We start from the raw sequence: 14,384 nt of genomic DNA, 5'->3' as shown, positions 1-14,384 counted from the left end.
GATCCCCTGGAGAAGGGAAAGGCTACCCACTCCAGTATTCTGGCCTGGAGAATTCCATGGACAGAGGAGCCTGGCAGGCTACAGTCCATGGAGTCTCAAAGAGTCAGACATGACTGAGCGACTTTCACAATGGCTGTATGAGGGTCCATTATACTATTCTATTCTACCTTGTTTGGTTTGTTTAACAATGCTGTAATACTGTTTCAAAAACTACATCAAATATAGCACAGGGACAAAAGTATTGATTAGGACAGAATTCCAGAGATTCATCTTCCAATAGAAGATTCTGAGCTGGGCCCTAGGGCAGTGAAAGCACAGCCTTCTGGGTTCATTCAGAGGAGAGGAACCACGGGAACCACTCCCAGAAGACGCTTTGGATTCGACTTGATGGGGTTTTTACAGAACATTTGCAGAGATGATGCACTTCCAGACTTTATCAATTGTCTTTTGTTGTGTAACAAACTACCCCCAAGCTTAGTGGTTGAAAATAAACAAACATTGACTATTTCTCACGATTCTGTGGGGTGGCTACTATTCTGGGCTGACTTGACTGGGGCCAAATGGACTAGTTTAGGATGGTCTCATTCAGATGCCTGGGGCCTCCTGTAGGAAGCTAACCTGTAATTGTTTACATGATGTGAAGCCCTCCCAGCAGCAAGAGAGGACAAGCCCGAAGCCCAGGCACATCCCACTGATCAGATCAAGTCACATGGCCCAGCACAGACCAAAGCAGGTAGAAATAGAGCCTCCCTTGCAGATGGGACTTGTAGTTACTGAACGGGGAATGGGAGCCAAGGGGCCAGGCAGGGTCTGACTCAGCCCACATCTCTGGATGGCACTGACTACTCAGATGTGGCCAAGAGTGGATCCTGTGTAATTCATGCGCCCTGGTTCTAGAACCCTCACTCCACGGGTAGAGCAGAGGTGGTGAATGAAATATTATTCAGAAATATAAACCCTGGGCTAACAGAAGAAAATCATTCCTATTTCTGCTTTTGTTTATCTTTTTTTTTTCCCCGTGGCCTAAACTCAGTCATGTTTTTCTTCTTCCTCCTTAAATTGAGCATGTGTGACTCACTGCTCAGGACTGCTAGTTGCTGTGATGTCCCTCCCCGCATTCTCAAAGGGCAAAGTGGCTTGATTCACAGGAGGAGGTGGGGCTGGGTATTAGTCTTGGGACAGCTCCCTGCGCCAGCCCTGTTTTTTCATATCTAGATGAGGGGGTTGCATGGCATGTCTCTGAGGCGCTTGTGGCCCTGCCCTGCCTACAGAGATGTGGCAGGTGGTCCAGTGCTCCATGCCCTGGGTCTTAGGTCAGGCCTGGCCTCTTTGGGAAGAAGGATGCTCTGTGTTGGTGTAATAGACCTGTTGCAGAAGTGGCCCTAATTCTTCACACGCACCCCCATTCATATCTTGTTCTGCTTTTAAATTGAAGTACAGTTGATTTACAATGTTGTGTTACTCTCGGGTACACAGCAAAGTGATTCAGTTACACATATGGGGAAAGGACCGACTACCCCCTCCAGGATTCTGGCCTGGAGAATTCCATGGACTGTAAGAGCCGGACGCGACCGAGCGCCTTTCACTCTCACCTGCTCATCTTCTCCTCTGTCTGAGGCACTGTCTGTTGACTTCCCCCCAGTGAGCGTGTGGCTACCTGTCACTGCCTCCCTCCCCTCCCCACACACACGCACCCTCCCCTGGCCCTTTGTCCTTCCACGATCCATAAGTCATGGTTCTGTTCAATTAGCATTCTCTTTTGACTTGCTACTGTGACTTTGAAAATGCTGCTACTGCTAAGTCACTTCAGTCGTGTCCGACTCTGTGCGACCCCATAGACGGCAGCCCATCAGGCTCTCCCGTCCCTGGGATTCTCCAGGCAAGAACACTGGAGTGGGTTGCCATTTCCTTCTCCAACTTGAAAATGTTATTTGTTATTGAACTGTGTAAAATAATACTCCAGCTTTTGCTTTCTTGTCCAAGTTCTCTCTGCACCAGGTTCCACAGGACTGTTCTAAGCCCTACTCTTGCCTGGAAAATCCCATGGATGGAGGAGCCTGGTAGGCTGCAGTCCATGGGGTCGCTATGAGTCAGACACAACTGAGTGACTTTACTTTCACTTTTCACTTTCATGCATTGGAGAAGGAAATGGCAACCCACTCCAGTGTTCTTGCCTGGAGAATCCCAGGGACGGGGGAGCCTGATGGGCTGCCGTCTGTGGGGTCGCACAGAGTCGGACATGACTGAAGCGACTTAGCAGCAGCAGCAGCAGAGTGGGGCTGGGGAGGCAGAGGCGATTCTCAACTCCTCCCTGCCCTCTTCCTCACCAGAGAGAGGCAGACGGACAGACAGACACCCCTGAGCCTTCCCAGGGTTCAGCAAGGCTACTCTCTTAGGTCATTTCCTCCGTGCCTCCCTCCCCCTCCCAGAGAAGGGTCCGGCTTCTGTGTCATCAGGCAGCCCCCGCTTTGCGCCTTCCTTGGCTTCCACACATCTCTCCCATTCCCGTGGGTGGCACCCAGGGTCAGGGCTCTGTGGTGTGGCCTGAAGATGACCATGACCCCTTCTCTCACTTTCTCAGCTTCTCTGTACCAGTCTGGTGGTCCAGGGTGCATGGAAGAAGCCTTTCTGAGAGATATCTTAGTGAGGAGCTGGCCGGGAGAGTTTTGGGGCGTGGATGGGGTGCAGAGGCAGATTCTGGTGTGTGTGTAGGAGGTCCAGATCCGTGGATGTTCCGGTGGTGGGAGCAGGACAGGAGCAGGAAGCGCTGTCCAGGCCCTGGTGTACAGGACGCAGGGCTGAGGTATCTGAAGGGCTGCGGGACCGCCAGGTTACAGCGCGGGCCTGCAGAAATGGAAGTTCCATCCACACCAAAACCTGTCCACGTCAAAAACTGGAAACAAGCCAGCGGCCTTTCAACTGGTGAATAGAGTCTACACAGTGGAGTACTACTCAGCAAGGAAAGGGAACAAATGACCAACACAGGCAGCATCCTGCCTAAACCCCAGAAGGCAGTCTGCTAAGGGAAAGGACAGAAGACTGCACTCTATGATTGTATTTACAAGGTGTTCTGTAAACAAAACTGCTGGTTGAATGAGCAGGGGTGGTTCATTCCCACCCTGGGGCCAGGGCGGGAGGACTGGTTGACTGCAGGCTGGCAGGAGGGAACGTTCTGGGTGGATGGAGGTGTTTTACATCTTGATTATTGTTGTGGCTATGTGGCTCTGTGCATTTGTCAAAATCCATAGAATTGTATGCTAGGAAAAGGTGAATTTTGCTATGGGTAGTTATTACCTCAGTAAACCTAAATAAAGCAAACACAATGACCACAAAAATTTTCAGCCAGGTCAGTGTTTGTGGTAATGCTGTAGCAGCAGGAAGGTTACCAGTGTGGGTCGCAGGAGGAGGAAGTTCAGGGGCGTTCTCACACAAGGGGTGAACAGATGCCTATGTTCTCTCGTGAGGCCCTGCCTGTCTGCTGGGAAGCTCTACGGGTGAGAGTCAGCCCATCCATCATTCTGTGGAGGAGCCATGGATGTCGCAATGGAGAAGACCCCCAGATCATACCTACTCTCCCCTCATGCCAACCACCTGTGGCCATTCCAGAGGGAGAGAGAAAGACAATGGAACAGAACTGAATCAGAGGCTGAATTTCAGAGCCGGCTCTGTCACTTGCCAACTCAGCGTCTTAGAGCCTCAGTTTCCTCATCTGCAAAATGGGTACAACAACCCATGCCTCACAGAGCCGGATGAGGGATAAATGATGGTGACTGTATGAAAGCGCCGAGCCCCATGCCCAGCTGGAACTCATTAGCCGGCTGTGGTTGAATTCCAGTTGCTCTTCTTACAAGCTGTGTGGCCTTGGACAAGTGTCTTAACCTTTCTGGGTTTGAGTTCCTCATTGATAAAATGAAGTTTTATGGCCCCAAAAGGTTGTTGTGAGGATTTAATGATTACAAAGGCCTTAGCTGTGGGCCTACCGGATAGTAAACACTCAGAAAAAGTCACAGCATTTTTATAATAGGGTTGCCAAATTTGGCAAATGAAGATACAGGATTCCCAGTTAATTTGGAATTTCAGATAAACAGTGAATATTTTTGTAGTATAAGTATGTCCCATGCAATATTTGGGATATACTTATACTAAAAAAAGTATTCATATGTGATGTGCTGTGTTTTAGTCTTTCAGCTGTGTCTTACTCTTTGCCACCTGATGGACTGTAGCCTGCCAGGCCCCTCTGTCCATGGGGCTTCTCCAGGCAAGAATACTGGAGTGGGTTGCCATGCCCTCCTCCTGGGGATCTTCCCAATCCAGTAATCAAACCAGGGTCTCCTGCATTGCAGGTGGATTCTTTACCAGTTGAGCTAACAAGGAAGCCCCATTCATGACATAATTATACTAAAAAAAAATTTGTGTCATTTATCTGAAATTCAAATTTAACTGGGTACTCCATACTTGGGGAGGCGATTTGGAATGTGAGAATGGAACTAAGGCTGAAAGTGAGTAAAGTGGTGAATGATCTGCTTTAAAAAAAAAAAAAAAAAATCTCCCTGCAGTCCAAGTCATTCATCTAGTTTATCTATGATCTCCCCTCAGGAAGCTCTCTGGGTTTAACCCACACAGCCCATTCATTCCTTGGTCCTGCTTTGGTTTTGGCCCCGGGCTGTCTGTCTGTATCCTTTGAACTCACCCCTGGACTGAGGCTGCCCTGTGGATGCCCTGTGGTCCTGCGTCTGAGCGGTGCACCTCTGGCCTTCCTGTGGGCCCAGCCGCCCGTGGCTGCTGCCTGCACGGTAGGCTCTGCGTGCCTGTGGCCGGGGGCTGAGTGGCAGCACCACGCTTACATAATCGGTTTTTCTCCTCCTTTCTCTTTCCAGAGCCAGGTTTCACACTGAGCAGCTGCAGACGGAGAAATCAGAGAAAGCACAAGCCAGCCACAGATTCCGAGGCCTGCAGCGGACTCTGTCCTCCCACTCTGAAGAAAGACCCCGAGGCAGCCGTCTCAGGCCAGGTCTTGCTGCCATGGGGCCCACGGCCGCCGCCCGCTGGCTGCCGCCTGCACTGTCAGGCAGATAAGGGGGAGCCCTGCCCGGGGCACCTGCGCCCCGCCCGGCCACTCCCCCGAGGCCAGCCCTTCCTCACTCCCGGCTCCCTCTGCTGACCGGGGCCATGCAGGCCCTCCTCTGGCCTCTGTGAGCAGACACACCTCTGGGGACACGCGTCAGTGCTCTGCAAGACCCAGCGCACCACCATGCCCCAGGGACTCGCCTGGCTGCGCTGTGAGTACCCAGCGGGGCTGGGGGGGTCCGTGGGGACTGCCCGGGGAGGCCTTGGCCCGCAGCCGGGCTCTGCTGTAACCACAGCAACCAGGGCATTCTTCCTGGGGAGAAGTTGAGATGCTTCCCAGCTTAATGGCAGGCACCCTCAGGGACTCCCACGCTGTCTGCCCTGTCTCCAGCTCAGACAGGCATGGCGGCTGTGAGCCTTGGAGTGAGTGGGCACAGTCAGTGGGTCATGGGGACAGGGCAGGCACTGGGGGTGGGAGGCAGGGTCTCACCTGCCCAGGCTCACTGGTGCTGGGAAGTACGGTGGAGAGATCTCTGGCTTCCCTCGGGGTGGCCAGTCCTGGGTGGGGGCTTATGAAATTGTTTGGGCCCCGAGACACATGAGAGGAGTGCAGGCTGTTCCCTCTGTCTCTCCCTCCATAAAGAGCTACATCAAAAGGCAGGAAGAGAACAGTGTTGTTGGGAAAAAGAAAAATAGTTGAAATGAGGACAGAAAAGAAAAAGAATCTAGAAGCCTCTCGAGCCTGCTGGTGGGAGGCCAGACCAAGCTCCCTTCAGACTCCAGGATTCAATTTAATTGACTCAAATTCAACATATTTTTTCTGGTGCCACCCACGTGCCCACTGGAGAGGCACTGCCATGGTGACAAGGACCTGGGCTATCTCGTGCTTCTCTAATACCTGGCATGGAGTTAGGTGCTGGGAACCCTGTGCTGTTTACATGAGGTCTGGGGTCTGATCCTCCGAGGGATGCACTGAGGAGCTGGGTCCTCCCCGGCCCTTGCAGAGGGCACTGCAACGGGTCAGGATGTTCAGAATGGGTGGGAGGGCCCAGACTTGGTGTTCTGGAATTTTCCAAGTCGTGAGGGGCAGGGGGAACAGGAGAAACAGCAGAGCGAGGTGCCACTTGGAATGGTCTCAGAGGTGGGTGGGTCTGCATCCATAGTTCTGGGGAGGTGAGGACAGTGCTCCTTCCAGGGAGGGGGAACAGTGTGAGCAAACCTCAGCAGGGGGAGTGAGAGGCCAGGCTGGACATCAGTTTGGGCTCGGGTGGCTGAGGCCGTGGAAGCCAGGGTGAAGGGCGACTGACTGATGAGATAGCAGGGAGCCCTGGAGGATGCGTGGTCTGGGGTGGGGGCTGGGATTGGGAGTCCCTCTGCTTTGGGGAGAGTCTCTATTCCAGCCTTCCAGGCAGGAGGTGATGAGGGTCCCTTCTGAAGATGGAGGTGAAAATGAAGAGTCCTGGCAGATGGGCACGGTGCATGAGGCGGAGCGCAGGGGTGGCAGCCCGGCTGTGGTGGGGGGCTGCGGATCAGGAGCTCAGGAGGGACTGGGTGCTGGAGAAGTAGCAGCTGCCCCAAAGAATTGCCGCAAACTTGGCTAAACAGCAGAAATGCACTCTGTCACAGTTTGGGAGGTCAGAGGTCTGAAATCAAGCTGTCAGAGCTCTGCTCCCTCCGAAGGCTCTGGTGGAGGGTCCTTGCTGCCTCTTGCAGCCTCTGGCGGCTCCTGGTGTTCCTTGACTTGCGCCTGCATTGCCCCAGGCTGTCCTGCTCTGTGAGGCCACGCGAAGGGTCTTGCCCTACACGTCTCTGTGTCCTTTCCTCGTCCTAAAAGGACACAGTCATGGGCGTTAGGGCCTACCCTAAATTCAGGATGAGTTCACCTGGAGATTCTTAACAACAGTTGCAGAGACCCTGCTCTTGGAAGGCAGATAGGCAGTGAGGCTGCGGCTCTGCTGTCCCTGCCTGCTCACCTGTGTGCTGCCCTGTTTTTCAGAGCTGAGGCAGCAGGAAAGGAGCTTAACATTGGAAATGGTAGTTGGGCTGCAGGGTTGGAGGAAGTCTAAGTCTGGAAGAAGACAGGTCATCTGGGCAGGGTTTCCGGGGGCACCCACAGCTGCCAGTCTGGGAAGCATGGGGGCTCCGCAAGTCCCTGCTGCATGCCTCATTGCCAGGCCCTGAAGGCTCCAGACTGGGACTCGGATGAGGGCAGGGGTGTGCCACTTGGGGCTGGAGTGGGCAGCCAGAGGGTGCCAGCCACATTGGAAAGAAAATTCAGTGTGGACAGACACACTGATTGTGAAAGAAAAGACAGAAATTTGGATTTTTATGTGGCATCTCTGTGAACCAGAGTGTGGCCCCGAGGATACCAATCTGTGTCCTGTCACTTTCTGTCAAGCACAGTCGCCAGACCAGCAGCATCAGCTTGACTTCGGAATCTGTTTGAAATGTCGATTCTCTGCCCCCCCACCCCACCGCCTACCTGCTGAATCAGATACTGTGGGTGGGGCCTGGCACTCTGGGCCTTTACCAGCTTCTGCCGGAGAAGGCAATGGCACCCCACTCCAGTACTCTTGCCTGGAAAATCCCATGGACGGAGGAGCCTGGTAGGCTGCAGTCCATGGGGTCGCCAAGAGTCGGACACGACTGAGCGACTTCACTTTCACTTTTCACTTTCATGCATTGGAGAAGGAAATGGCAACCCACTTCAGTGTTCTTGCCTGGAGAATCCCAGGGACGGGGGAGCCTACTGGGCTGCCGTCTCTGGGGTCACACAGAGTCGGACACGACTGAAGCGACTTAGCAGCAGCAGCAGCGGCAGGAGACCCAGATGCCTGCTCCCAGTTCCCTAAAGTGCTGAGTAACATGACCTTGCTGGGGTTCAGAGCACTGAGCATCCACACACTGGGAGCTGCCTTGTCTGCTCAAGACAGTGAGTGAATTGGACAGATGGTGCTAGACACAGAGGCTGGCTCAGGCGGGGGAGACCCTGGGGAGGGAAGGAGTCTTGGGCTTACAGTGGGAGAGGACGCCCAGGGCAGGGGCAATGTGTGGGCCAAAACCTCAAGGCAGGAGTGATCTTGACAGGCAGGAGCGCCCAGCTGAGGGGGCAAATGATATAGAGACAAGGTAGGGAGCAAGCGGAAACACTGGTCTGTCTGTTCCTTGGTCTAAATATTGGTTCAAAAACATGGAAAGGGAGAGAGAGACAGAAAGTGCCAGATGGATTACAAATTTGCAAGTCTGTGGAAAACGTGAGGTCAGACTTCTACGATGGGAAGAGCTGGTGGGCTGCAGCCCATAAGGGGCATAGGCTTGAGCAGACCTGAGTTCCTGGACTGGCAGGGACACAGCATTGAGCAGGCGGAGGTGGGGGGTTGCGGGGGCCAGGGGGCTGGGGCGGACAGTGAGGCCCGCAGCTCAGGCCCAGGAGTGTGTAGGAACAGAAGGGTTCCCAAGTGCCAGGGAGGTGAGTGGGGAAAGTCCAGTCAGTAATTCCTGCTTACAACCAAGAGGTGACTCAGCCTGCCTGGCTAATTTGGGGGGAAAGAAAGAAAGAAAAGGAAAAATCACTGCTTTTGACTATAACAATAATAGACAGTAATTGTAGAACAGACCCTACAACATATAAAGAACATAACAATATCCCACAGAGGTTTGGTGCATTTCTTTCTGTTGCATTTTTCTATGTACGCACACACACACATATATAGTTAACGAATTCAAGTAATGCTTTATACTCAACGTCATGCTTTTTAAACTTCACTCAGAGGTTAAAGCGGAGAAGGCAATGGCACCCCACTCCAGTACTCTTGCCTGGAAAATCCTATGGATGGAGGAGCCTGGTGGGCTGCAATCCATGGGGTCGCTAAGTAGTCGGACACGACTGAACGACTTCACTTTCACTTTTCACTTTCATGCACTGGAGAAGGAAATGGCAACCCACTCCAGTGTTCTTGCCTGGAGAATCCCAGGGACGGGGGAGCCTGGTGGGCTGCCATCTGTGGGGTCACACAGAGTTGGACACGACTGAAGCGACTTAGCAGCAGCAGCAGCAGAGGTTAAAGCGTCTGCCTGCAATGCAGGAGACCTGGATTCAATCCCTGGGTCGGGAAGATCCCCTGGAGAAGGAAATGGCAACCCACTCCACTATTCTTGCCTGGAGAATCCCATGGGCAGAGGAGCCTGGTGGGCTATAGTCCATGGGGTCACAAAGAGTCAGACACGACTGAGCGACTTCACTTCACTTCACTTAAGCATATCAAAAGTATTTTTCTTGTCATGAAAGCATATCGTAAGTATTCTTTAACAATGTGATTTTTATTGACTGCATTCATTATTAATGAACATCCAGGGCGCTTATAGATGTTCTCTATTATAAAATAATACTGCAGTGGAAGTCTATGTATCTCTCTTTTGTTTTCCTTCACATTTATTCCTAGAGATGAGTTTAATGGGTCAAAGTGTATGGACAGTTTTAAAGTTTAGTGGGTTGAAATGTGAACATTTTAAAGTCCATTAATAACAAGAACTGCCAAAGTGCTTTACAAGATGAGAGCATTTGCCTCACTACTTCACCAGCACTTTAATAATTTTGTTCTATTAAAATAAAGCAACAGCAACAACAACAACAAAAACTCATTTTCTATTTGGTAGGTGAAACATGGATCTGATTGTTTTAGTGTGAATTTATTAATGAGGTTCATTTTCAGATATGTCCCTTGCATATCCATATTTTGTTCTTTCTGCTCTGATCCATTGAACTCTTGTTCTTATTTGTTGCAAATTCTCTCAGATATATTTTCTAAGTCTAGTCAGTTATGCAGAAATCACAGTTTTTAAAGTCACAGTGACCCACAGTGGTGAAGGCGGGTAATGTTCGGATTGTTTGTATGGAAAGAGAAACAGCCTGAGTGAGGCTCAGTCAGCATCCTAGAAGGACCACACGGGAAGGGCCGCTACACACCTGCCGGTACCAACACCTGAGAGGCATGTCAGAGTCAGACAGAGCAGGGAAGACAATGGCGCGGGTCGCCCTGGAGTCACTGGGAGAGTTCTGACTAGAACCCACAGTTCCAGAGTCTCTACGTGGAAAATGCAGCAAAAGGCTTTGAAAACTCCTTGGCTCCAGACAAGGGGCAGAGGTTGCCCTGGAAAGGAGGGTGCCTGCCCCCAGAGCAGGAGTAGGCAGGAGGCTGGAGACCAACCCCAGGGCGTAGATCTGGGGGCTCTGCCAGGCTGAGGTGGGACTGGCTGCGCTGGACGGCATGTGCTTGTCTGAGTTGCCCTGGAGCCCCGGCCCCAGGGAAAGGCTTCCCAGTGCTAGGACGGCCTCCTGGGGGCCCAGCGCCCCCACCCTGGCCTGTGAGGACATGTCCCCTCGTAAAGGGAGGCGCTAGCTCGCTCTGCACACAGCTGCGTGAAGGGAGGCGCGGGCTCGCTCTGCACACAGCTGCGTGAAGGGAGGCGCGGGCTCGCTCTGCACACAGCTGCGTGAAGGGAGGCGCGGGCTCGCTCTGCACACAGCTGCCTGAAGGGAGGCGCGGGCTCGCTCTGCACACAGCTGCCTGAAGGGAGGCACGTGCTCATGGCACACAGCTGCGTGAAGGGAGGCGCGGGCTCGCTCTGCACACAGCTGCGTGAAGGGAGGCGCGGGCTCGCTCTGCACACAGCTGCCTGAAGGGAGGCACGTGCTCATGGCACACAGCTGCGTGAAGGGAGGCGCGTGCTCACGGCACACCCTCAGGAGCGGTGTGAAGCAGCAGGTGCTCACGTGTTCTTGCTGGGTGCGGCCCGCAGATCTTGGGATTCTCCTCGGCATGGCCTTGGGAAATGAGGGCTTGGAGCCGTGGCCCTTGACCCGGAGCGACGAGTGCGCCATCACTGGATTCCTGCGGGACAAGCTGCAGTACCGGAACCGCCTTCAGTACATGGTACGCACGGGCCCTCGCCGTGTCCTCTGCCCGAGCCCGCCTGGCCCCCGGTCCCTCGCACACACCCTGGGCCCCGGCTGCACTGCCTGTCCCTGCTCCTGCCAGCCGTCCGCAGACCCTCCCCGCCTCTCATCTGACCCTTGATCCCACCTCCACGTGGCCCTCTCCAGGGGAGAAGGGATTGCAGGAAACCTCGGGGGAATCCCAGACACGTATTATTAACAAGGGTGATAAGGACCTGGAAATTATAACGTTTGATTCTTTTATTAGGGTGAATCATGTGGCATGTGGCTCTATAGGTCTTTTTTTTAAACAGCTTTGAAGACATATTGACACATAATTCACATACCACACAATTTATGTACTTAAGTGTACATTCAGCGGTTTTTAGTGCATTCTCAAAGTTATGAAACCATCACTATGATAAGTTTCAGAGCAATCTTTTAAAGTTATCTTCCTCATCCCCCAAAGGAGATGGTTTTGCCAGAGTAGTAAGCCTCTCATCCTACATCTTGGCCTGAGACTAGGCCTGGTCAGGACCTATCCTTTCCTGTGTCCCGGAGGAAAGAGCTGTCTTTGTCCCAGCCGTTGGCCAAGCACATATTTTCTGTGGAGGAGTACTGCTATGACCTCTGCCATCAAGGGCCAGTCCTGGATTCTTCCCCTGCATCAGATTCCTCTGGGAGGCTGGGGGAATCTGAGCCGTTTGTGACTCTGACCTCATCCTTTGTTCTTATATCTTCCTAGAAACACTATTTCCCCATCAACTACAGGGTCAGTGTGCCTTATGAGGGGGTGCTCCGAACAGCCAACGTCACCAGGCTGGTGAGAATCCCCTCTTCTGGAGTGGGGAGCCCCCTGCCTCCCGGGACACCCTGGGCGCCCTGCCTGGGAAGCACCAGGAGGCTTTCCTGGCCCCTCAGGCAAGCCCACCCTTGGCTCAGGCCCAAGCTTGCCCCCCACCCCTGGGGGCTGCCGTGGTCTCCCCCCTGTGCAGGTCAAATCTGGGGGATGTTGGATCTGGGGGCGGGGGTAAGGGCCCGGAGGCCTCTTTCCCGGGCTTCAGTAGTTTCTCTGTTCTTGCAGCAGCGGGCCCAGGTAAGCCAGCAGGAGCTGCGGTATCTGTGGGTCCTGGTGAGTCTCAGTGCTACTGAGTGGGTGCAGGAGGTGCTGCTTGAGGGCCACCCGTCCTGGAAGTACCTGGAGGAGGTGCACACACTACTGCTGGACGTCAAGCAGGGCCTGGGGGTGAGCACTGCGGGGTGTGGGCGGGGGGTGTGTGTGCATGTGTGTGCGCCTGTGGGTGAGGGCTGCGGGGGCGCGTGCGGGCGGGCGGGGCAGGGCGGGTGCGTGTGCATGCGTGTGTGTGTGTGTGTGTGTGTATGCCTTCGGGTGAGCGCTGGGGGGGTGTGGGCGGGCGTGTGTGTGTGCCTGCGGGTGAGCGCTGTGGGGGTGCGGGCTGGCGCGTGCGTGTGTGTGTGTGTGTGCCTGCAGGTGAGCATTGTGTGGGTGCGGCAGGCAGGGTGTGTGTGTGTGTGTGTGTGTGTGTGTGTGTGTGTGCCTATGTGTGTGCATGGCCAGAAGCGATCAAAGGAGGAGGTAAACGTGTGGAAAGTTCTGGCTTGTCCTGGAGGGTGTGGGAGAAGTGGGGGTCAGGGTGATTGGCTGGGCTTTGGGGGGCAAGTGATGCAACTGAGACCCTCTTAGGCTCTGCAAACCTGGGTGAGTCATTGACCCCACTCACTGTTTCCACATCTAAGGAACAAGGGAAAGGCAGAAGGATAAGTGGGTGGAGCCCAGGGGCTTAGGGTGATGGAAATCTTCTGCGTGATGCTGTAATTGCACTTGTCAGAGCCCACTAATGTACAGCAGAAAGAGTGAACCCTAATATAAACAGGCTAGTTAATAGCGATAATAACAGAGGTCCGTGACTGCTGCCTGTTCAGCAGTGTTGGTCTGAGGCCTGGGGTATATGTCTTCCAAAAAGCCTGAGGAGTAAGGTGACAAGACCACTGTGTTTGTGCAGGCCGTGTGTGTGCCGTGGGACCCCCTCCCCACACCCCCACTTGCCCTCCTTAGGACCCCGGTAAACACTTGCCAGGCCCCCAGCTGCTGCCCAGCAAGAACGGCCGACAGGGCGCCGACTGTGAGCTCCTGCCGACCCCAGGGCGCGGGGCCAGCGCCTGCTTTTGCAGCTGCCTGGAACTTTGTGGAGGCTCTGTTTTCCGGCAGAGGCCAGGAGGCTAGGCTGTGTCCTTGGTGGCTCTCTTGTGCCTGTGGGCAGGGTAGGTGGGGGCTGACCTGGGGAATGGACTGTGCTTCATTCTCAGTTTTCCTCGGGAGTGTCTCTGGCTCCTGGAGCTCCAGGGAGCTGCTCTAGGGACTGGGAAGGAGACATGGGTAGGCTGGGGTCCTGCCCACTTGAGCTGTTCACGGTGAGCCAGCTTTTAATCTCTCCTTTCTCAGTGGTGGTGGCCGAGGGCCCCTCACAGGTGACCCGCGTCTCTGGGGCAGTGGGTCCTCCCAGGGTGAGGCCCTTGGCTCTCCTCTCACCTCTCTCTAAGCCTTTGTATGTTAGCTTTCTGGGACTGCCGTCACAGATCACTACTAACTGACCACTTAAATCCGAGCCTGCGCCTCCCCTCTGCCAGTCGCTTGGGGCTTCCCAGGTGGCACTTCTGGTAAAGAACCTGACTACCAATGCAGGAGACATAAGAGATGTGGGTTTGATCCCTGAGTCAGGAAGATCCCCTAGAGGAGGGCATTGAAACCTACTCCAGTGTTCTTGCCTGGAGAGTCCCATGGACAGAGATACTGGAGGGCTACAGTCCATGGGGTCGCACAGGGTCGGACGCCACTGAGGCAATTTAGCACACACAGTGGCTTAAAACAACAAAAATTATTGTCACGGTTCTGGAGAGCAGAAGTCTGAGATTATGGGGGCATCAGAGCCACGCTCCCCCAAAGGCTCCCAAGGACGCTCCTTCCCAGCTCTTCCAGCTTCTGGAGCTGGTGGTTCTGGTTCTGGGCTTGTGGCACGTCACTGCAGCCTCTGCCTGTCTTCACACAGCCTTTCCCTCTGTGTCCCATGTCCTTTTTCCTGTCTCCAGTCATTGGATTTAGGGCCCACCTAAACCCAGACTGATATAAACTGATATAAAGGTCATCTGGAGGTCCCTGACTTTACACCTGCAAAGACCCTGTTTCCTCACATTCACAGGCTCCAGGGATAAGGACTTGGTTCAGCTTCCCTTGTGGCTCAGTGGTAAAGAATCTGCCTTTAAAGCGGGAGACCCGGCTTCGACCCCTGGGTTGGGAAGATCCCCTGGAGAAGGGTATGGCAACCCACTCCAGGATTCTTGCCTGGAGAATCCCATGGACAGA

At 53.9% G+C, this 14,384-nt stretch overlaps 1 protein-coding gene across 11 annotated transcripts in view; it reads left to right on the top strand.

Annotated features, from left to right (window-relative positions):
- IL34 (interleukin 34) overlaps nucleotides 1-14,384 on the top strand; it is a 59,637-nt gene that overhangs the window by 43,518 nt on the left and 1,735 nt on the right. For 7 of the 11 annotated variants that reach the window (XM_070770288.1, XM_070770291.1, XM_070770292.1 and 4 more), the window contains 4 exons: nucleotides 4,878-5,279; nucleotides 10,867-11,000; nucleotides 11,748-11,825; nucleotides 12,087-12,248. In XM_070770288.1, the coding sequence (XP_070626389.1) occupies nucleotides 5,252-5,279; nucleotides 10,867-11,000; nucleotides 11,748-11,825; nucleotides 12,087-12,248 (402 nt within the window). In that variant the 5' untranslated portion in view covers nucleotides 4,878-5,251. Of the gene's footprint in view, nucleotides 1-4,596; nucleotides 4,794-4,877; nucleotides 5,280-10,866; nucleotides 11,001-11,747; nucleotides 11,826-12,086; nucleotides 12,249-14,384 lie in introns of all 11 variants that reach the window. The other 4 variants (XM_070770294.1, XM_070770293.1, XM_019979488.2 and 1 more) reach the window with 3 other exon arrangements.

This window comes from Bos indicus, chromosome 18 (assembly GCF_029378745.1).
Source record: "Bos indicus isolate NIAB-ARS_2022 breed Sahiwal x Tharparkar chromosome 18, NIAB-ARS_B.indTharparkar_mat_pri_1.0, whole genome shotgun sequence".
NCBI classification, from domain to species: Eukaryota; Metazoa; Chordata; class Mammalia; order Artiodactyla; family Bovidae; genus Bos; species Bos indicus.
The sequence above is the reverse complement of the archived record's forward strand: the minus strand, read 5'-3'. Positions and strand labels throughout refer to the sequence as shown.